At 40.2% G+C, this 24960-nt stretch overlaps 1 protein-coding gene across 3 annotated transcripts in view; it reads left to right on the top strand.

Moving 5' to 3' along the window:
* LOC140304663 (phospholipid phosphatase-related protein type 5-like) overlaps positions 1 to 24960 on the top strand; it is a 51144-nt gene that overhangs the window by 14465 nt on the left and 11719 nt on the right. For all 3 annotated transcript variants that reach the window (XM_072383392.1, XM_072383391.1, XM_072383393.1), the window contains one exon: positions 9129 to 9317. In XM_072383392.1, coding sequence (XP_072239493.1) covers positions 9129 to 9317 — 189 coding nt within the window. The remainder of the gene's footprint in view (positions 1 to 9128; positions 9318 to 24960) is intronic.

Below are 24960 nucleotides of genomic sequence, written 5' to 3'. Positions count from 1 at the left end.
ATTGTTTGAAATATTTGTATATAGTTTGATTACATCTCAATTTTACCTCGAATATTACATTTTCACTATTTGGAACTCTGGGAGTAGCTATTTGAGACTGGGAATACAGAGCACTGGTGTAGCTCTCTGTGTTACTTTGCACTTACTTTGTTTTGAAGGTGATATGGTAAAACACGCCTGGAATTATATATGCTTTTTATGATAAATATTTGTATAATGTGTAACTTTATTTAAATTTTACATTTATTTGTTCATATTTGCAACCTATGTTACCCTTTTCAAGTTCCAAAACAGTTCATTGAGCATGTTTGTGTTTTTTATTGTAATAAATAGTATGTTTTTTAAATTCGGATTTGAGAATTTCTGTGTATTTTTGGGCGCAATGTGTTGATAAAGTAAGTCAAAGTGAAAAAATAACTATTAGATCATATAGATGAAGTTGTGTTGAAAAAAAAGATACCAAGCATGGGTATGCCAAACAATTTTTATGTGGTATATAAAAGCAAAAGTATTCAAAAACGACCAAAATGAGCTCAGACCCCAGAGGGTTAAAACCACATTAGCTTATGGAGTTTTTTAATCTTGCGTTCAGAAGTGAAAGTGGTAGCATTTTTAGAGTCTGTGTTGTTTTCTTTTAATCCTTCCCATTCATAAGCTTTGGGTTTGCAGACTAACAGAAGAAACCCTGAATTCAGCGCAGTGCTAAAACACGATTTAATTAAGTGTCAACAAATATCGAACTCAGGCAGCATGGAGGAAGACATTATTGCATAACCTTCCTTTATTTTCCATGCATGCGTCGTTCTGTTCTGATTTGCAGGGTGGCTTTTATCAGACGAGGCAGATACACTTTGGACAGGTCACCAGTGCATTAAAGAGTAAATTTAGAATCATCAGTTAACCTCAGATGAATGCTACGTGGGCGGAAGCTAGACTACCTGAAGAAAATCCTCAGTCGAGACTCAAACTGAGTAACTGATACGGGTAAAGCTTTAAATCCTCATAAAAAGCAACTAAAGTACAGGTGTGGAGGAACCCAGTTTCCCTCATGCTCCCTATAACATTTATCTCTTCCCATTAAATGTAGCGGACATTTTAGAGGCAAAATGAAGCAGCCCGAGCGGTGTGACATTCGTGGTCTGCCAGCAGGGAGCTGTCATCCCAACACCAGCCTCCATCCACGCATTCTCACCCTTTGTAAACATGTTTGACTTTATTAGTTGACTTTTCTGCCATCTGGCTGCTCCACACAGTCCAAGGGTGGACATGCACCACTCATGTAGAAGCTCAGAGTTTTGCCTCAGGGGAGATTAGTGATGCACACTCTATTTACACCTCCCTGTATACCCAGAAGTCTCTCTTCTTGTCACATCTTATCGTCCTCATTTCTAGTTTGAAATTGTTTTTGTGTCAGAGATTTTACTCAGTTTCTGCCACGAGTCCTATATCAGTCTCTTTGATTTCTTGCTTTTGCTACCTTTGAACCTCAGCGGTATAAGCTTTAAGTCTCCATTACATGGTTCGATGAGTGCTTTTAGTTGGAAATGGGACATTTTCTTTAATCTTTCTTACGCTAGAAACTTTGGTTTAATCCTGTGGCTGAATCTATGCTGACAGTAAATTAGAGTTTGATCAAAATGGGTTTTATCCCTCATTTGTCACCCCTGCTGGTAAAATTACCCCCGAGCCTCAGGCGAAAAGATGTCAACACTAAATCTATGCTAAAGCCATGCTGTGATATTTGCTGCTTGATATATATGCTTCCTTGAGACTTGCAATTTATTTGATTTGTAAGATTTAGATTTGTAGATTTGTAAGTGTTAGTACAAATGCTGCATTAGTGTTGGACAGGAAGTCCAAGTCTTTAGTTTAAAAACGTAAAGTTAGCACATTTGATCAATTATTGTGGACATTATACCTGAGGTGACTAAGATAGAAAAGTGGAAATAAAAAAAGTACTACATCTCTATCAGGGTCTTTTTTAGGGCTGAAATTCTTCTCCCCTGACACTCTATTTTGGCCCTGATTCCTGCAGTGCAAATGGAGAGGGAAGAAGAGAGGACCACCTAAGAGACCCTGGTTCCTGGAGAAGGTTCCTGTGGTCAGAATGCAGCTTATTTAATAAAGCCCCCCCATTCCTAACAGTGCATAATTCCTTTATTTATCTGAGACCAAACTCTTTCCTCAAACTAGTTTTCATTTCTTTATTGAACTGAACTGAATTGAAAGCCTTTATTGTCATTGTACATTACAGTACAACAAAATCATAAAGTGCAACTCCACTGGGTCCATATGTACAATATGAATAGATAAATAAATGCAGCAATACACAATAAATACAAATACAACAATTCAGACTGCAGAGCAAGCATTCATGTGCAAGAGGGCGGCAGGTGGGAGGGTTTATTATCTGTGTTTGTTTAATGAAGTTATAGCATGTGGATAAAAGCTGTTAGTGAGTCTGGAGGTTCTAGATTTGATGGACCTATAACGCCTGCCGTAGGGTAGCAGTTCAAACAGATGATGACCGAGGTGCGTATTGTCCTTCATGATGTTTTTAGCTCTTGAGAGAATGCGGCTGTTTGCAATGTCTCACAGAGAGGGGAGGGGGCAACAAATGATTTTTTTCTGCTCTCTTAATGATTCTCCGGAGAGCTTTCCTGTCTGCAACAGAGCATCCAGTAAACCACACAGAAATACAGTAGGCCAGGATGCTCTTTACTGTAGATCTGTAAAAGGACACCAACAGCTTTTCACTCGGTTGTTTTTTCCTGAGGATCCTCTGGAAGTGGAGGCTCTGTTGTGCCTTTTTAACCGTTGCTGAGGTGTTTGATGACCATGACACAGTCTGAGATGTGTGAACTCTCTCCACACACTCGTGGTTTATGAAGAGAGGCCGGTGACCTGTGCTGTTTTTCCTGAAGTTGAAGTTCTTTTGTTTTTGTAGTGTCGAGGATGAGGTTGTTGACAGAGCACCACTCAGACAGGTTCTGGACTTCCTGCCTGTAGGCAGACTCATCGCCACCTGTAATAAGTCCAACCACAGTAGTGTCATCTGCAAACTTAATAACAGAGTTAGATGGAAATGTTGGTGTACAGTCAGATGTGTACAATGAACAGAGACTCAGCACACATTTAAAAATTTAATTTGATGGCTGTGAGTGCCACGTTTAGTCATTTAGTTCAGTCAATTCGACGTTCCAATAAATGTGTTGATTTGTTATCGGAGTTTCTTATGTTTTATAGTCTGTCTCTGATCTCCCAAATAGTCCTAAAATTTGGCCCGAGCTGCGAGAAAACCTGGAGTCAATCTGGACCAGACAGCAAGTACAGGTTAAATCTGATCTAAATGTTGGCATTATAGAATAAATATGTTTCGATACTCACTTTCCAGTACAGCAGGAAAGGTAATTAGATAAATATTGTGAAATAGGCTCCTCTTGAACAAGGTAAACAGAACAACTAAAAAGTTCAGGCAGGGACTTCTTGTTGAGTCTTCCTCTAATTGGGTGAAACAGATGACAACCTGAGACTCTTCTCTTCTCTTTTTTTTGCATTAGCACCTGAATATGGCCTCAGATGGTGCACAATTTGATGGAAAAGTAAAGCTGAAATAAATTTTCAGCGACTGTTTGAATATACGTCGTGTGAAAATCAATAAGAAAGTATCTGGAGTATCTGAGAACACTGCGGGACAACAGAAGGGCCTTGTAATGTGAATGAGTTTTTAATTTATGTAAATTAATATTCCAAGGTGGCTTGTGCTGCAGTGCCTTGATGATAATTAGAAAACGATGAACTTGAAGTTGCTTTGACCTTTGTGGATGTTTAGAAAGTGGCTGTGGCTAAAGTTTGACATTTCAGCTAATCCTGCACTGAGTATGGAAGCAAATTCATGTCCTGTTTTTATTAATAAAAAAGGTAAATAACTCCAAACACTGTTTTTGTGGAACTGAAAAACATCATGTGGTTATCTAACATAAAGTGTTATATTAAATCTTTCTGGAATGTTTTTCTTTAAATGTTTGTTGAAACTTCAATGGGTGTTTGTAGCTGTTCCATCGTTCTCTTCCTCCCACCTCTCTGCACCTCCCTCCCTCGAGCCTTCTGTAGCTCAGGCAGAAGAGAAAACTGGATGATGGAGAGAAATGTTCACCACAGCATGCCTGTGTCAGAGTTCCTCCTCGGATATGGGAGCGCACCCACATGCCTACAAACATACTCAAACGCTCTGCACATGGAAGCACACCTACGTGCTTAAAAACAGAAAAGCAAAGCTCGTGTAAAGGAGCGAAAAGTGTTTTTTTTTATAAAAACTGGACTTGGCTTGAAGGACCTGGCGACATGTATGTTGTCACTGGCTTTACCGTCCCACCAGTGGGACGCTGACTTTTCTGTGGACCTTTAGTATGAATCCCGTAAACATACACCTGTCGGTGCATCTGGGCCATTTCCATTGAGAGGGAAGAGTTTAATCACTCACTGAATTTAAGAAACTATGAAGGAAAGGCAGCGAGCCAGTCGTCTAATGAAAAAAGCCTAAAATATGCCACCCTTTTTTTACAATGTTCATGATCTCTTTTTCGCGGTGTAATGGAGCTGAAAAGTGTTACACGGAGCGTGTCTCCCCTTCTCCTCATTATAGCATTTATTCATGTTGGTATGTTGCCACTTTATTTTTTTTTTTTTTTGTGTGGTTTTGCAAACTTTCAGCCATCTGTTAATGTGAAACCACTACTGTTTGGTGCTGTAAAACCCACTGATTAATGCTTTTCACATCAATTTAATTCAAATAAACCAATTAGAATCAACATGAACGGATGATAACCAGCCATGGACTGAACACATACTGTTGGCTACTATTTCACAGGTTTTGGATTCAGTTTAAACACCTTTGGATTTGGATGTAGTTTAAATTATATAAAGCTTTTGGAAACATCCTTATTAGTGTAGTTGCTGACATTGTAGACCGTAGGAAGTCCCTGCATCTTGCAGCTGGGGCCTCAATGTTATATCTCATGTAGAAGATCCGACATCACCTACCTGACTCAGGATTCGTTGACCCCGGTTACACAAATATGTTTTATTGTTTCTCTTTGAACCCACATTTGATTTGTATAGCTGGTTTATAAATAGGATTTATACGTCATACGTCTAAGACTGGAGGCATAAAGAAAAAGAAAGCTGGGGAACCATCAGAAATAAATGCTTTCATGGTGGATTTCCTGAAATAATGCAGCCAAAACCTGTCATCGAACCCTGTTTACAGTGAATAAACCAGCGCATGGATAAATTTGCTCCTGTGACAACCAGTCTAACGACAGTTTAGAAAAAAATCTAGACTCGTGCCAAATCAATTATTTAATCCAGCTAAAAAAAACTCTACATGCATATAACTACCTCTACACTTATAACACCAAGATATCGTGAGAACACAAATCCTTCAGCCTGTTGTTTCAGTCAAAATATAAAAAGATATCTTTAGCCTGTGATTTTAGAAAACTGCCTTGAAGTAAACAGTCGCATCGGTCTACTGAAGCTACGCTTTACGTTTTAATGTTAACAAAAAAGGTTTAAATCAGTATAGTTGACAGAGCACAACAGAAATGATCCAACGACAAACCTCTGCAATGGTCTGCTTGAGAAGTTACCTGAACTCAGCTTGCATGCGTTTAATGATACGATTGTGTATTTTAACCCAACGCACGGCATGGAGTTTTCTTAAACTTCAGTAGCTCTGGTCCCCAAAACGAAGCAAAAAGTAACTGAAGAAGAAAGATCAAACACAAAAGTTACAAAAAAGTGTGACAATACCAGTTTTGTAAAGCAGAAATTCCCAGTCTTTTTAACTAAAAGCCCCCAGCATTGTAGCTACAAAAAGTCTGAAGTCTGTGCACGTGCACGTGCACAGGCGTGGTGCACTCAGACTCCAGACTGCACATTTGAACAGTCACATTTTTTGACAAAACTAATGTCCACCTTGAGCTTGTTTAACTCTGGTCATGGATGAAATGTCAGGTATGGTGTTTGGGACAGTCTGTTATGGACTTTCTTTTTAGTGACAAGGTGCTCCGACAGGTATTTACAGAGAGTGGATATGTAGTGATGAATAGCTGAATAACCTGAAACAGTTTGTTTGGCCAGTGTCGGTAGCAGTATCCAAAACAAGTAGCGTATGTTCTCCTGGAAACATTTATTTGATGTTTACTCTGCTTGAAGCTTAGTGACACATCACAGCTGAGGTACTCAAGGCTGGAAATGTAGAGGTCTAACACTCGTAATTCCTTTGATAAATCACCAACTTCAACATCAGCGAAATGAGAATGGCGTGCAAATTGGTGATGAGTTGGTATGTGTAGATGCACGCACCGTGCCAGTGGAAGTTGTTGTAGCTCCCAGTCTGACATCTTTTCAACTCTCCAATTAGTGCCTGCAGAGCATCGTTTCACCGCATGTTGTTTGATTCAAGGCCCAGCATCAGCATGTTGGTCTCGTTGTAGTGGGTGATTATGCCTGCTCGGTATGCCATTTTAAAATCCATCAGTCAGCAAGGCTGCATAGTTGTAGATTGCACTATTTAAGAACTTTTTTCCTGCAACTTCATGAAATACACCAGTGTTTGTACATGCAACGCACCTCTGTGTATAACAACAGTGTTTGAAGTGGTTCATCCTCAGACAGGCGTTTAATGAAGCAGGAAATATGCAAGGTTTTTGTACGTGTGTAAATCTAATGTTGGAGACCCCCTGTGATCTTGTGCACCACCCTTAGGGGGGTATGGACCCCTGGTTGGGATGCACTGCTACAAACAATACAAACAAATGTGTTTTATTCTATAAAAGCCCTTCCAGCTACCAAATCTTTTTGTTTTTATACTAATGTATATGCTAATGTGTGTGACAACAATGCATGTTAAAAAGTATTAATACATAGTTTGCTTGGTTTAGTTGATATCTCTGCTAACTAGTATGTACATTCTGTCACTGTTTCTTTATTTGGTAATGTTGCTGTTGAATTTGATTAGTTAGGCTGCAGGATTACCACTATCAAAAATTGCTATTAAGCTACAAGATGACTTAAAGTACTTTTGCTTTACCAAATATGAACATGAAAATGAATGCTTTGCCCCATCAGTCATCAAGTTATGCTAAAGCCTGTCAAAGAAATGTATTTGAATAGGGTGTGTTGAGAAGGGGAAACATCTAAAACATGCTTGGCAGTGAGTCCAGAGGACCGGGTTTGTTAATCACTGGTCTATCTGAAGCTCTTTAGGTGCATAACAGGAATGACAGCAACAATATTCCTTTTACAACACTTTATTAAGAAAAATGTTTACAAATAAACATCCTTACATGGACCTGTTGGTTATATAACTACGTCTACTCATACTCATACTCATACTTACTCATTTGCTGTTATAGTTATACAGTCATTCGAGGATACTGTCACCATGACTGTTTGTGTGAGTTGTATTAGAAAGCTTGCGGAAACTATCAAAATGTCAGTCTTGACCCACAGAGACCAGACACTGCTTCTGTATGTTTTGCATTTGAGAGATGCTGCTTGCTGTTAGGAATAACTTGCTCATCTTCCCCTTGCTGCTAAGCTAATCTTGTAATTTCCATGTTTTGCTTATTGACTCATTTTAGCTATTTTGGATGCTCACGGCTGAGCTTTTACAGGACGTTTTGTTTCACATTTAGAGACCTTATTCACAGCAGATGAGCTTCCAGAGCAGGAAAACACTGGAAGGGGGCATCACGGCAATTATAAAAAGTTATCAGTTATATCATATATCAGTTTCAATTCAACTCCTAACCTGAGATCTGCCTTTGTCGTGCTAGGAGAAACAAGTGAACAGCCACTTTTTTTTCATTTGACAGCAGTCGTTGTAATGTTTTAACTGATATGTCACAGGTCTAGGCAATGTAATTATATTTTACTGAGCTATGATAAAGCATGCATATAATGCAACCTTTTTAGGTCAAATAGATGTTGAATATCAGCTGCCAAACTGCAGTTTCATCCCCGTCTCGCTGTCCCTGTAGCTGCCGACCTGCCATCAGAGGCTCCTCATGTTTTGCTACTGATAAATGTGTCCTTCACATACAATGGAAGTTCATGTGGTAAACATTCAGGCTGCAGATTATGATGAAACTAATCAGCCGCTTGCTATATTTAAACTAGCTTTCGTTTTTCTTTTTTTTTTAATTCGTAATTTTAGTCCTCTCTCAGGGGGCAAATGGATGTTGCTCGAACCTCCAGTTTTTGGCTACAGATTAACAGAAGCTTACATTACGGTTGTTTGCTTTTCTCGACAGAACCAGGAAAAGACACAAGTGTGCTGTTTACTGGAGTAGAAATGAATAATTAGTACTCGTGCATCTGTTTCATCTGTGCAGAATAGCGTGTTTTTTTAATACTTTCTATTCTTACCATCCCCTCCTCTTCCCTTCTCTCACACATACAAACTCATGAATTGCTAATGCTATTATTTATTTTTAAACCGTTATGAGGGTCATATTTTATGCTTCATGGCTTGTGCTTTTAATACAGCAGAAATTTTGTAAATGTCAGAACAGCCCTAACTTAAATTATGCATACATTCACACAGGCAAATATAATTCCTCTTGTCTTATTCCCTCTGCTCCTCAATGGTGTTTTTTTCCTCTTTCTCTCATTATACCCATCTGTGCCCCCCCCCCCCATCCTTCTTCAGTTCCTCTTGTGTTCCTCCTCAAAGCATTAATTCTTTTTTTTTGGCTCCATTTGTTTCTCTCTCCTCCTACTCTGAATACTTGACACTGCTGAAGGGATCTCTCACTCTGCTTTCGTTTCTCCTCTGTAGCTTTCTCCTTGTTTGTTTCCCTCCGTCTCTATCCTCTCCTCCCTCCCTCCCCAATTCCCTGCCTCTCACTCTCAGACTCTTCCCTCACCATCTCTCCATGCACAAATGGCTCACTTTACACATTATGGGAGCATCCATCATTTCTCTCTGTGAATATTTAAATTTTTTTTCCTTTTAAACTGTGTTCATCTCTCTCTTGGTTTTCTTTTCCCCGCTGCCTCTTCTTTCCAACTCCTGTGGATCCGATCCTAAAGCTGCAACCAATATGTTTTATTTCCAGCTGGTCATCATGGCAGGGACCGTTCTGTTGGCATATTACTTTGAGTACACGGACACGTTCCCCGTGCACATCCAGGGCTTCTTCTGTTTTGACAAAGCCTACTCCAAGCCGTACCCAGGACCAGAGGACAACAGCAAAGCGGCGCCTGTTCTTGTCTACTCCCTCGTCACCGCCATCCCCACTGTGACGGTGAGTGTGTGTTCAACTTCCACAGGTGCTCATCACACACAGACGCACATCTGCCTTCATGCTTGCACACGTGAGACATGCACTCACGGGTAGATTCTTCTCATCTGTGGATTGAATGAGAGGAGATATGTGTAGGTGTGCGTCCTCGTGGTCTCACTGCTCTGTTTGTGTGGTTGCGTTCTCTGTTATAACCATGGCAACGGGCACTATATTTGTCCTCCATAGCTACAGTGCTCAGAGAGTCTGTCCTTATTTCAAAATGCATGCTGTAAGAGCAGAATAAAATATCACTTCTCTTGTTCTTGCAGACGAGGCACAGTTTCATGAGACTTAAAAATGCTTAGGAAGTGTCTTTAAAAATTAAACATCTATGCAGAATTGTAAAATGTAGGTCACAATGCAGGAGATTTTACATTAATATTTAACCATTTTAATAAATGCCTTTTTTTACCATCACTAAATCACTTTCCAAATGAGAATGACTGTTGTTATTACGCTGAAAATACTGAATTCCATGAGAGAGGCGGCCCCGACTCATCAGTACAGCAGGATGTTACTAATAATGAAACGTAGCTTCATGTCATCATCAAAGCTCTGCTTCCATGACTTCTCTCTTGACCCCCGGGGCTTGTTTCTTTGATGTCATACAGTTAAGTAGCATTACAACATGTCTGCCCTTCAGACACACATTTGAGCAGCACCGTGTAATCACAAGCATACTCACATAACCTCACATATAGGCAGTCCTGGGTTATTTGCTGCTGTAGCAGTTTATAATTGCTGCAAAAACGCCTGTTTTACTCATGTATGTGCAAAGATTTTCAATAGCTGTAAAAAAAAACTATATTAACGTGAGTACATTTAGTCCATTCTTTAAGTTGCAAATAGTTTTGAACACACACATGACAGATGCACAGGTGTATGTCATACTGGTTCATGTGTGTGTGTGGGGGGGGGTATTTTTGGAGAGCAGCATGTGCTCAAATGGTTGGAGTCGGTGGGGGCTGCGCAAAGTAGGATCCGACTAGTGCGATTTTGCCTGGAGGGTTAACCCACTTTTTCAGAGCATCTGTGTTCCCTCTTGCTCCAAAATGCTGCTTCGTCCCATGAGTCTTTGTTCAGATAGAACAAGAAGGCAGATATTCCGTGAACATTTCCTACAGATTTAACTCTTTAAAATGAGTGAGCTCTTGAACTGAGAGATATTATGGCAGCTTGAGCTGATTTTTAAACTTATCAGAAACTTTTTTTTAATTTCTTTTGTTTTAGTCTTAAAACCTCTCTGTTTTGTCTCTTTGTATGATGACGGAAGACATAGATATGTAGCAATAAACTAATCTGCAAGCTATATTTGTAGACTACTTATTCTCAGTTTTATATGGGTTTTATTTCTTTTCATTTGGTTGGTCCTCCAGCTGATGCAACTTACCCTCCAACTTTTGCCCAACACTGGGCAAATTTAGCCAGAGGAACAGAAAAAAACATTAAAATTTTCTGAAATGCTTTAATTTCTGCCTCATTTTCCTTTATCTTGAGTAAAAGAATTAAAAGGGCCACATTTTTGCCCACTCCTACGATGCAGCTCCTCACCTTTGGGGATTTGAATTAATCTAGTTGTGTAACTGTTTACGCATGAAGAACCATGCGCAAGGTGCACCGTTAAACAAGCTTTTTCATTTGCTTTTGATTCTGTATTCATCTTCTTGTCTTATTTTATCACTGTTTTCATCTTTATGCAGCTGTTTGAATTTTTTTCAAGCTTGGAGAGTGAATTGTGCTTTGGATACACTTGTTACCGTATATTACCACAAACCCATAGTAGTGTCACATGACGGCATCTGGAGAATGTTATAAAGAGTTTGAATAAAGCCCTTTTTTACAGTGGTCTAAAACATGCAAACATTTGGCTCTTCAGTGCAGTGAGAAAGTGTTTAATCGGTGTTCAGTCCTGCGCCTGTCGTGGTCGTTTGTCTGAGAGATGAAATGAAAACTCCAAGTCAAGCGCAGAATTTATTAAATGGTTCGAGGTTCAAGTTACACAGCGCTGTGGACCTCTTTCTGCAGTCTGAGGCAGTCTGATCAGAAAAACGGTACCACTCTTTTGCAAAATAACTTTTATATTGCCATACAAACATGATGTAAATATTATTGGTCCAAAAGTTGGGAGAAGTCGTGGTTTACTTTGACCAACCTAAAAAACAGATTTATTTGTTTGAGATGACAATTGCCATAATAATGCACAGCAAATATTTATGTACAGAGGAACTGGTTTTCTTAAAGGAGACAGATTATGCCCTTCTCACAGCATTTTTATTGGTCAACCTAATGCAGAGACAGTGCAGCAGCTCCTTTTTTAACCGTGGATTTACAAGGGGAGTGAAGATATGTGGAGTGACCCACTAAACTCGATTCCATTCCACCACAGAGTCTTCCTCTTTTGAAGTTGGTAGTACTCAAAGAGCCTCGAAGCACATTTTTACCGTCTGATAAAGCATACATTAAATAACTTGAGACGAACACGAGCATACATTGCAAAGCAAGCTCAGACGAACAGAAACATACTGATAAAACAACACTTACATTTCCCTCACATGCTAATCCAGTTCAAGGCACAATCTTGTTGTGAGTCGTGTGTTAAACTCACCCAGATTGTTTCAAGACTGCATTACAACATGTAACGGTTGGTTAATTGGCCACTTAATTCGCATACAGGCTCCATAAACACTGAGCTTAACTGTCGGTGTGTCTGATGAGAATTTTCTGGTATTAACAACTGTTAGTTCGTTAAGCACAATTTGAAGTTAAAGTTGGATAGACTTAATGATGAGGAGGCTGAATATTTCTACTCTGAGTTGGGAGTGTGAACCAGAAATCCGCAGCAAATCTAACCGACTCACTGAATGGGATATTTCTCATTCTTGGGAGTTCCAGTCAAAGTTTCAGGGGTGGGTTTTTTCTTTGAGTTTTTGAAGTGGTAATGAATTAATACACCGAAATCAGTGCTCTATGGGCTAAAAACATGTTTTTTTGTAATAAGCCCTTACATCATTAACAGCATCATTATCTGTAATACTGAAGATAAGATAAGATGCAGAGGGAAGGTAAGGTATAAGAGTCGTAAGGCTAAGGTCAATAGAGCTCACTCAATCAGTTGTTAAAGTGATAAAACTGAAGTTACTGATATGTTTGGGGATATGTACATAGATAGATCTGATATATGATATTTTGTTTGAAAATATATTCCATGATATAAACATAGATATGACACATCCAGTACTGATATCATACCTGTTAAATTATATAAAAAAGCTAAGATACATAGCTCAGAATATACACATCTATATGACTTAAAGTATATGATGTATATCGTATGGATGGTTTTAAAAGAATAAAACAAAAATCTGACCTGGTTTTTATATAAACTTCTGCACATTAAAAAGCTCTGGTAGGTGCTTTGATAACGTATGAAAGAGGAAAGGAAGACAGCTACCCCAAGCTCTGCAGGAGGAGAGGAGTCACAGAGAAACTTGTTGAAGAAAACCTGCTGGCAAGTCGGTTGGGTTCTGAGTCAGTTGCCACGGTAACCAACTCTGTTACTGACTGGACTGACTCTGTTACAGTGGTTGCCGTGTGTTTAGGTTTCCTCTCCTTCTGGAACAGATGACACAGAGGTTCCTTTTGTCAGGGTCAACAAAGTACAGCTTTAAGAATAGCTTTATTTTGTGTGTGTGTGTGTGTGTGTGTGTGTGTGTGTGTGTGTGTGTGTTTATGTATCGAGTCCTCCTCATATTTTAGATGAGTCAACCATAAAGTTTCTGTCCAAAATGATTGCAGATAATATGAAAATGATATGCTTCTTGGTTAGAGAACACTATATTTTATATACTATATTTATTAAATAGTTTTCTTCCTGATGATATTAGAATCCACTAAAAAAAAGGATTCCGTTTAAAAAAAAAAAAAAAGTCTTCTACAGCTTATATCATGGCTTAGTTACAGTAAATGTTGGTTGTACTGTAACAAAGCTTAGCTTATTAAATGTTACAGTGTAATAGCCTCTTCGGCCCAAAGTTGACAACAAAGCATCATCCTTTGTGGTCCCTTTCAGGTCGAACTAACTGCATAAGATTTCCGTTTCATGCATCATAGTGTGTATGCATGTGTGCTGCTCGACAGTGCTGGATGCTAAAGAGCACTGAGCAGAGAGGCAGCAAGACGGTTGGGTGAAGTTGAGGCACTTGTGTGCTACTTGGCAAAAAATGCTGTAGGTTTCAGAGTATCGTGAAGGTAAGCGTGTGGGTGGATGATAGCGCACATCCTCTCCTCCATTGCTACTGAAAATTGTTCCTGTGTGTGTGTGCAGATGGGAGCTGATGTTTTTGTGTATGTGTGCTAGATCTAGGATTTGAGGACTAGTCAGAGTAGCTGCAGGCAATTTCTATGATTCTCCACAACTGTATCAAATTCCATTTGCTTGCACACAGAAAAACACAGAGAATGCAGTGCGTCTATGAACAATAAATGCACCGGCTGTGTAGCGCAGGTGACATTTCAGCACTCCAATTATCATCAACCTAGCTGACTACAAGAGTAAAGTGCTATTTGAACCATGTGATGATTATTTGTGCATGTGTATTATAAGGCATGCATTATGTATTGTAGATTATATCTGATTGCACACTACAATCCACCTTTCAGGCAGCACAGTTTAGCTGTGACCAATCACAGGATCAAATGGTAATTGTAGAATTAGGATGCTTGTGGCACAGTATGAGCCTTCACAGCTCATGGAGACAAACAAACACACACAAATGCAAGCAACAGGAGGTGGTGCAGCGAGTGAGTAAAGTTTTGGATGTATGGCTTCATTTCTCTTCCCAATTTTCTTTTTTTTTTTTTCGGAAGCATAATGCTAAATACTGTTGCCCGTGAGAGCTCCATTCTAATTCTTCTAAACATAAGCCTCTCAGACAGAGTGAGAGGCAAAGAGAGGGCGCTCTTTGAGAGGAGAGACTGTCAGAGCTTAGAATGCAGTATATACAACAAAATGTGAGAGAAAGGGGAGAACTGGAAAACAGAGGTAGAACACAGAAGAAAACAAACATCTGAGTGAAGAGGCAGCCAAAGGATGGAGTGAGTGAGGAAGATGAAATGAGAAGCTGTGTTTGATGCCCTCCAGTGCAGTGACTGCTCGCTATTCCAAGTTTGTCTGTTAAACCCTCATGCATAATGCAGCTCCCTGTGACTGAAAGATGGGGACTGGGGAAAACCATGAAGGATGGACCACATTACACAGTCACGCCAGAGTATACAAAGCGTGAGCTCTTGATCGGAGAAAATCTCCATTGTGCTGTTGTCATATTTTTCAAAAACCGTTTGAAGAGATGAAAAGGAACAGTAGTTGAAGAAAATGGCTGGCTTAAGTAAAGCTGGTTCACATTTAAGTAAATGCAGGATGCAAAAAGTCTTTTGAATGTCACGCAGCAACTGACAATGGAACTTCAAAATTTGTCCGAAAGAATTATGGTGCAACAGAGCAACTTGAAATGAAACTGAACAACTGCAAAAGAAATGAAGTCAAAGAAATAAACAAAACTAAAGGGCTGTCAACACCAAAATAAATGAGTAAAACAAAAACTATACCTATAAATAGAAAGTTGTCAATAAATATTGTTCGTATTCCACTCCAGACGTATAACCACCGCACTTGTGCCAAATTATATCACTGGCATCACTTTCCAAGTGAGGGGATGAATGATAAAAACATTGTCTGTCAAACAAAATACAGACTCGTAGTTTTTGATACTGGTGGAATCTGTGACACATTGGTGGTGCCCTCTATGATGACTGCCAGGAAATCATCCAACTGTTGTGTATCAGAGAGTGTCAATCAACTCTGTTTTCGAAAGATGACTGCTATCCTGACGTAGGGGCAGAATCTTCTAACTTCTTTCCTCTTTGTAGAATTTAGTAAAACCTTTTTCCTTCTCCTCTTTTATGCAGCACATGCCAAAATCCATTTTGGGGCCTCGAAACAGTTTAAGGGCACAGTGTGCATTTGGTGTGAGTGTTTACGGAATGTTATGGCTCGACCATGTGGATGCTCACATCGTTTTTGCTATTGTTTGTTCTGGGTGTGGATGGTTCAATGAAAGCAGACATATTATGCCCACCTTGAGGTTGTTTTGGGGTAGAAGTACAGTGCTATGCTCAAGTCGCTCCTAATATCATTATATGGTGTCACGGAAAGGAGAAAGAGGTGCAGCGATTTATACAAACTTTTGCAGACACAAACGGAAACACTGTATAATGCAGAAGAAGTTTGTATAATTCGAATAAGTTTTAAAGTCAATACATGGCATGAGGATCTTTATTCTTCAAGACAGCCTGAACCCTGTTAGACAAGTTTTCTTGTAGTTTCTCTTAGTAGTCTACAAGAATAGTTCTCCAGGCTCCTTGAATTACATCCCAAAGCTCTTCTTTGGATGCTGGCTTTCTTTTACTGCGCTCGCTGTCAAGATGATCCCATGCTGCTTCAATTATGTTGGGATCTGAGCTATGGGGGGATTCATCACTCCATTAGACCTGTTGCCACAGATTTTTAGTCTAATTCTTGTGTCATTTGGTATACCTCAGACTTTTCTTCCCTGTTTTTCCTTTTTCTAGAATGGTGCCGCATTAGTGGTGTCACGATTTATGCTCTGATTCATGTCTTGTCTCGTCATTTCCTGTTTTATTTTGAAATATTAAATTCCCTCTCGTTTCAGGTACCTTGCCCTTCCTCCTGTGTCAAGCGTCTGATTGTCTTCCCTGATTCCCAAAGTGTTTCCACCTGATCCCCTTGGCTCCTCTTGTGCTGAGATAGTCTGTGTCTCCCTTGTCTTGTGCCAGTGTGTTGTACTCTGTTATGAGCCTCACTCTAGCGTCCTTGAGCCACAGAAAGCCACAGAATCCTTGAGCCTGCAGTGCAGCGATCCTCCTGCAGAGCGTATCCTTTGTTTTGATCATTTATTCTTTACCTCTAGCTTAAAACCACGGTAAGTTTCATAGTTGATGTTCCTCTGTTTTTGGAGTGATTTTGATTTGTAATTTTGTCATCGTCACCTCCGTTCAAATCAAATCAAATTTCATACTTTAAAAGCAACACAAAGTGCCTCACAGTGGCTAAAAACAACAATGATAAACATACCAACCCTCCCAGCCCCATAAATACCCAGAGAGACAAGGAGACAAACAGACACCCACCCACACACACACACAAACACACAAGCTCAGACCCACTCCAGCTATCGGACAGAGACATGACCGGGCACCCAGACCTAAGGCAAGGAAAAAGCCACCCTTGGGGGCCAATCACACTGCGAGGGATCCTGGGCCACGACCACAGGGAACGCCACGACAGAGACAGTCCCGTTAGAGGAGCGTTGCGTTGTTTAATGTTAATGTTTCATAGTTCCTCACCTAGTGGAGCGATTCTGTGTTTTGTTCTTGGAGAGCTTTGCGCCGCCATTAAAGGTGAGCTGATGTTTAAGTGTTAAGTTTCATAGAGCCTCCCATTGAGGAGCGTTTTCTGTTTTGAGTATTTTTGCCCCGTTATTGGGAGAGCGTCTTTTGTCGCAGTCCGCCTCAGTAGGAGAGCGTGAGTTTATTTTTTGATCATTCATAGCCTGTTTTGTTTCCCTCCTGGCGTGGAGAGCTTTCTTGTTGATAATTTTCATAGCGACACTCACCTCCACCATAGTTATTGAGGGGAGTGCTTCAGGAGTTTCACAGCCTCTTTATTTGCTCTGTCTGGAGATCCTCAGCCTGCTGTTTGTTATCAATAAACATTCCTGACTTTGAAATCGACCCTGCATCTTTGTCCTGAGGCCCTGACAAGTGGCGACCTGCTGCAGTAGCTCTGGACATATTGTCTTCTTTGCATCTTCTGTGGAAATAGTTTTTATTTGGATGCTGTGGTGTGGGAAGGATTGCATCTCATTCTGGCACTCTTTCTTTTTCTTTTTACACCTGTTATGATGCCTAACCATGGCAATGGGAAAGTTGTTTGTATGTGGGAGGAATTGATATAGCTTACCAAACTACAAATAATGCCTGGAACAAGACTTCAAATGCAAATTAGTTGAAGACGAGATGTCAAGGATGAAGAGCAGAAACAAAATGGAGTAAAAGGCGGAGGAAGTTTTAAATAGCTTTTTCTGTTGATCATCATGGGAAATGTGAGATCACTCATGGATAAAATGGATAAGCCTGGAGCCCTGGTGAGGATGTTGCAGGGATATTGTAAAGGCAGTATATTTTTTTTCCTCTGACACTTGGCTGCAGAAACAACTCTTAACACCTCTCAACCCAGCTTTAAAACTACATGGGTAGGCAGAGAGGTAACAGTGAGGGATGCAGTGCTTGTTAAATACAGGTGGTGTAATCCTGGACATGTCTGAGAAGGAGCGTCTCTGCACCCAGGTGTTATACTGTTGCCTGTGAATTTCTGTTCATGTTGTCAACTGAGCTCACCTGCGTTTCCGACGCTGATAAATTGTTGCCAAGCTTAAGAAATAACATCCCGATCCGTTTATGGTGACCTCTGAAGATTTCTGCAGTACCACATCTCTATCTGCCACACTTCAGCTTTTATTTTATTACATTTTGTTATCCATCTATAACCATAGCATATCTTTACTAAATACTTAGATACTATAGCAAAATCATTTTCTTTCGGGAATTAAAAATGTAGTTGTTGAACTGAATTAAGAATGACTTCTTCACAGCCACCCTTCCACAGAGATTATTTCTGAGGAGGTTTCTAAGAACAGTAGATGGATCAACTAAAGGTCCAGATAAATCTCTCAGGTCCTGTATCAGGTCCATCCGTCCATCTATTTTCCATACCCGTTTAATCCATCGTTCGGGACGTGTGGCGGCTGGAGCCTATCCCAGCGGCCTTGAGCGAGAGGCGGGGAACATCCTGGACAGGTTGCCAGTCTACCACAGGGCCTGTATCATCCTCGTTTGGAATCACCTTGTTGGTGTAAAAATACCATTATATGTCTGTCAAAGTGTTATCTTTGGTATTTTTAATAGAAACTCATTAAGTGTCTGTGCAACATGCTGAAAGTAACAAAATACCTTAAGATACAATTCAAAATTGGTTCTTTGGCAAGTTCTCTGTTATATGTAGACACAAAAGTGATTAATGCCTTGAGTTAGGTTACTTTTACTTTTATGCTTTCATTTGTACAAGTGGCCTAACCAACAAGAAAATACATTCCTTTGAAAATCTTATGGTACAAGGACTGGACTGAAAATGAGGGAAAAAGCCTGTTGTTCAACACCACTTTTGCCCCTTGGGAGCAAAATATAAAGAAATCAATAGTAGTTAAATTTTTTGCACATCACTGCAGGTACAATTAATCATGAATTGCTAATTTATGTTCCAAAGTTTATAGATATGCTGCCTCTCTTCTCTAACAGTGACCAAAATGTATTCCAGAGACACATAAGTAGCCACCAACCTGACCGGCCCGCTGCGGTTATGTGCAGCAGAAACACCCGATCCACTCGTCTTGATTAGACCTCAGAAATAGAATGGAAATGTCAGCCCAGTCTGCAGCTGGAAACACCCTTCTTTCTGTGTTATAAACAGTTGTGGATGTGGGAATTGGTTTCCCACTCTACTATGAAGACAGTAGCACAAATATGCAGATTTAAATAGTGGGTGGCTGTACAGTAGGTGAGCGCTGCAAGAGCAAAGTTCTCATGCACTGAACTGGCTCTCATCTTGCTCCCTGACAGCACCATTGTTATGGTAATGTTAACAAATTATGTTGTCCAGAAAAATTCAGGCTTTTTCCTGTTCTCATTGAACGCCTTTCTCTACTCTAAATTTACCTTCTTTTGTTATTGTAATCAGAATTGTCATCTATGACAACCAGCACAAAAGACATCTTTCATACACACACACATGTGATTACATGAACATTTCTAATCACACACTGTAAGTAATGCTACAGTAGCATCCTCATAGATATTGACAAGCCGGAACTCGGATGCATCTTCCTACACTGACATTTTGAGTTGACTGCAATTATTATCCGTATTCTATCAAACACCCTTGAAAAGTGCATACAAGTGCTTAAAAAGAAACTCAGACCCTTACACAGGCATCTGAGTATGCCTATATGCAAATGAATCAGAAGTTTGTATGTAGCTGAGCCTCAGAACAATCCATCATAAATAATGGAGGCACACACAGCAGAGAGCACTGAGATGAGCAGGGGGAAAAGATCTGAGAGTCGCACTAAAACTCCTCCATCGTTTTCTTTCCCAAACAAAGGATCGCAAGAGGATCAGAGTCTTTGGGAATTGCTCTTGAGGAAGAATGTCGAAGAGAGGAAGAAGCCAAAAGTGATTTAGATGTGAACTGAATGGTGATGTGTAAACTCCCTTATTATAGATGACATTCTCTCTCCCAGTTTTCAGCAAGTTCCTGGCACTCATGGACAGGTTCTAAATGGCACCCCATTCATCTAAGAGGACTTAGCCTCACAAATGTAATGGGCATAAACAAGCACAAAAAAGGCAAACACAATCAGTGTTCACTTTGTGTCTCTCATAGTTTTTGTCACAGTGTTTATATATATTTTTTTATTTATTTGTTGCCACTATTTGTCTCTTCATAGTCAATTTGCAGCCTGTTACGGCTTTTATCTGTCAATTTAGTCACTTTGTGTCTGAGGTTTGATTTATTTGCTTTCGTTATATTTCGTAAATGATTGTTCTGCCAGGTTTTTTTTGTCTCACTGTCTCAATTTTCCGTGTCTTTGCAGTCATTTTGCTTCTCTTCGGGTTTCGTTTTTCTCATGTTTTGGTCATTTTGCATCCCACTGGAACCATTCTGTGTCTCTTTTTACATATTTTCTCTGCATGTTCTTTGCCTTTTGTTACTTTGTGGTCATATGAAATGTGACTATACAGCCAGTTCTGAGCCCGACTCCATCTATGACAATGATGTGAAAAATGCTAAAAAAGTGGGCATGGGACTGAGAGGGGAGGGGGTGGGCTGGGCTGACGATGGCGTGTGGGCATGGATATGTGAGGCTCTAGTTGCTCAGTGACATGATCCCCCGGCAGCAGAAAGATGGAACGGGAAAACAGTCAAGATATCTATGCCATCAATGTCTATTTTGAGAAGGAATACTTTTCCCTTCTAGAATGCCTTCTGGTTTAAAGCCTCAGTGTCCTGACAAACAAAATTCACATTCACAGTAACAAAGGCACCATGCACATGGTTCTGTTGCCTCTAAGAGGGAGAACTTTCCATCCCCGTCACAATGCTCTGATCTGCGTGCACAATGACAGCAGAGTGACGAGGATTGAGAGTTTTCAATCCTAGAGCATGGTGTGATTCTGTCAGGTCAACATAGATTTGATGCATTTGGACAAGTTTTTTTTTTTTACTTTAATTCCCAACCAATGAATAGGGAATTAAACAAAAATGTTCCAACTTCGAAAAGATGTTTAAGAGTTGGAATCTGTAACATTTCTTCATATGCAGCTCTTTTGTATCTCAGTTTGCTTGTTTTGATACACAGACTGTTGTATTTGTTGGACTATACTAGAGGCACCCCTTTACTCCTCGGGCCCTGTGCATGTTCCCAGTATGCCAGCTCAATAATCTTCCTGTAAAACATAAGAATGAGAAAAAGAACAAAACATTTCAAACAGATGTCAAGATGTAAATGCAATCATGATTTGGTACAAATGTTGACGCTGCTAAATTCTGTTTTAAAGGGCCAAAGTTAGTGGAACAATGTGAGAGAAAAATGTGAATTTTTCTAAATACAAAGTTCCTTAAAGAAAGATTGGAAGGAATTTGTATAATTTTCCCTCTATAGTGTCACACTCTGTAAGATTCTTGGACACCAGCAAATAAAGATCTCCACTGTTGAAGAAAAGGACCGCCTTTGCTGAATAAAGTTCAGATAATTTATTTTAAAATAGTAAAACTGAGAAATAATAAAATACCTACAATAGCATGATAAATTTATAAAGGACAAAAATACAATGGATTGTCTGTCACTAAAAAAAAAAACAAAGGAGATCATGTAATCCAAAGGGGAGGGGGGGCCGCGTCCGTCCGTCTCCTTGCTCCTGTACTGCAGCAGTACTGCTTACTCTTCCAGCGGTTGCTGTGGGGGACAGAGATCATGCAGTCAGTCGGGTGATGTAGAGAGATGACAGACCACACGCAATGGTGAGGAACCGCTTAGGTTACTCTCCTTTACTCATCGTTTTAGAGGCGTTGAATCAAGGCCTCTCCGGCCTCCTGGCTTATTCTCCCACGCACGTCTCTCCTTGAAGACTCCGAAGTCAGCCTGCATGCCGTAACAACTTCGCTTCAGTGTCGGCAACAATTCAGTCCTGTCCTCCGTCTCAACTCGCGTCTGTTACTCCACTCCTCGCTGCCCACTCCCCCCCCTCTCGGCTCACCTGTCCACAATTAAAAACCCAAGCGCTTGTCCGCTGCGCCAATCATCAGCTCGAGGTATCACACCATCAATCAGTCCCCAGGTGCTCCTCATTAGTCCAGCCTGATCCAGTTCATAACATGAAAAAGTCCACAATCCATGCAATAATAAAACCAAAAAAACATGCCAAAAGAAGAGACTAGACCACACAAAATGCAAATCAAATCAGGATAAAATGGTGGTTGAAAGAGACTAATAAAAAGGCCCAACTGTGACAATAGCCTGAAAGATTATTCAAGGAATTTAGAAATGACACAAAGTCTTTGTTGCACTTTCAGAAACTTTAAAAAGCCTTACATTGGGCTGAAACTCAGGTCAAACTCAGGTTGAATTACAATGAAACTTACTGAGTACATGATAGATATGTTCTATAATGAGGTCAGTAGCTGTGGGAAATAGGTTGCACACTTTGGGAGCTCAATAGAAGCATGAGGGCCAGGTGTACTGTTGGCAGATGGACACTGAAAAGACGGAAGGAAGAAGTGGGACCGTTGCTGAAGGGTTACGAGGTGCCAGGGTCTGGCGATGCAGGGATGACAAGAAAATAAGTTAATGACATTGACTTTTGCCTGTTTTGAAGACAAAATGATCATTTTTTGACCCGCTCTCACAAAATCCTCTACAAAATGTATGGGCTACAGGTGTAATTTGTCCAGCTAGAAGCCATCACATTATCACCCCTCTCTCTCTCTTTCTCTCTCTGTTTGTATATTTCCATCTCTGTTCCTTCTTTAATGTCACGTTTCAAAATAAAGACTGTGAGATAATCAGATATCCAGAAGGAGGCAGGCAGGCAGATCAGTCCGTCAGCAAATGTGATGCTTATGAGATGAAGCTCTATAAAGAGGGACAGGGATAATAAGGGATAATCACAGCTTTACCCTGTCGCTGCCAGTCACGCTGCATGGAGGACAGCGATGAAGACAGCATGCTCGCAGCCCCATCTTGATACCACTGACCAGCTATCTTTTCCCACTGTGATAGTCTGTAAAGATATGCTCTAACCCATAGACGAGAACCCTAATCCTGCTATACACTCACACTGTGGAAGATTAGCTGTATGATCTCCTCCCACACTGATCCAGGATCCCTCAGATGGAAAGAAACACAGCTTATAATGAGAAATAATACATAAGGAGGCGGTGATGGTGACAAATAGAGTGTAAGTAGGATGAGGACAGAGAGGGTACTGCCTGAGTATAGGGAGGAAAATGTGAAGAGACAAGAAAAGAAATGAGGAAAGAAGAATATTGGGGTCACACCTCAAACTGTAGATAAAACCTTACTGAGTGTAACAGGATTTGAACTGTGAAAAATTATTCCAGATAGCAGGGAAGAGGAAAGAGAGGACGGTTTATATTTGTATGAGAGAAGGAGAATGTAAAAAGGAAGGAGTTGTTATTCTAGCCCAGTTTCTGCTCTACAAAGAGCAGGGAAAGCTGCCCTACAAAACGGAGTAAAAGCAGGGTGAGACAGTGTGGAGGAGATGGATGGAAAGAGTGTGGGTGATACTGAAGCTGAAGCAGTTACATTGTCATGGTTACCACCACTAGAGTATATGGAGGCTGCCTGTGTATGTTTGTGTGCGTGTTCAAAGTAGAACACTGGGCTTCCAGAGTCAACAGATGTCATGTGATATTTGCAGAAGCTTGATGCAGATTCAGTGAAATCCGCCGGAAGGTTTCCTCCATTTCTTTTTACAATAGCTACTTAGGGCTGCCTTCAGCATTACATCATTTCTAGTAGGTGGTTAAGTGAAAAGAGTTTCCACTAAAACACATATTATGTCTGTGCAGACCAAAAACCCATTAGGAATTTAACACTGCACCAGATTCGATTAAATGCATAGCTAAATGAACTCTCTCACAATATCCCCCCAAAGCAAATGATGAAAAACCGTAACACATCTGCAACAGAACAAAATAAAAGAATAGTTATGCTAACCTGCACTTCCACATTCATAAGATTAACTTGCTTTTTATAAGCTGTGATGTCAAACCGGCTTTTAATTCCACACTGTTTGATCATGATTGCTCGTATTACTCATAGATGTGTCATCGGTGTGTATTTTCTGCTTTACAAAGACAGAGTGAAAGAGGGGATCTTTGTTTTATATGAATGCCTGTTTGTCACTGTTTGTCACACTATATATATGCATCTTTGTATGTGTGTAATCTATCTTTGCGTCAGAGCTGCAAATTGAAAGCAACAGCTCACTGAACATCCAGGTACATTGATTGTTAAAAAGAATCTGTTTTCAGTCCCTCTCTGAATGTTTGATGCTCATCATTAGGCCCCTGTTGACTGCTCTGTTCTCTCTCCACTTACAGTACAAAGGCATACTGACAGTAACTCTTACTTTTTATTTTCACTTTTTTTTCTGTTTTCTTTTCTTTTTGATCCCAGCCCTCCACACAACCTCCTAAATAACTGTATGAAGTGAAGCTCAAAAGCAAAAGCACATCCCACAATGAACTGTCATTGTGTCACGAAAGGTAGAAAATCAAAGAGAGCCAATTAAGACCCGCAGAACCTCCTGTGCAACCTGTTTCCCCGAATGTCCTTTCAACTTATCTTTATACTTGTCAGAGATGAGCGGTTGCACTTAAAAGGTTCCAGGGCTGCTCCCATACTGACAAAAACTCTTACTATCAGCTTATACTGTGCAGCACACACACACATTTGTAATTTGAATGATAATGACAATAATTGTAACAACAGAACAAATTTCCAGAGATATAACAAATCGAATAGTGATATCGAATAGTTTGGATGTGGTTAAATGTGAGAAAAGAAGCAATGGAGGGATAAAAATAATCTCCCACACTGCCACACATGCTGCTTGTTGTGATATCAAGCTGACAGCGAAACGTTGTGCTGGTAACAGGATACACCAGTGCAATTTACTCATTAACAGTGGATGTTAAAGTATTTTACATCTACATACACACCAAATGCCTAATATCGTGTAGCCGGCAAAAGATCTGACCAGTCAAGGACATCTCAGGGTATCCTGGAGCATCTGGGGTGAAGACATTGTACCCTGTGGTGTTGTGTGATGGGGTCTTTGTGGACTGAGCTTACCTCCCACAGATGTCATCAGATCCCATCATATG

Source organism: Leuresthes tenuis, unplaced genomic scaffold, assembly GCF_036924035.1.
Source record: "Leuresthes tenuis unplaced genomic scaffold, fLeuTen1.0.hap1 SCAF_4, whole genome shotgun sequence".
Lineage (NCBI taxonomy): Eukaryota > Metazoa > Chordata > Actinopteri > Atheriniformes > Atherinopsidae > Leuresthes > Leuresthes tenuis.
The sequence above is the reverse complement of the archived record's forward strand: the minus strand, read 5'-3'. Positions and strand labels throughout refer to the sequence as shown.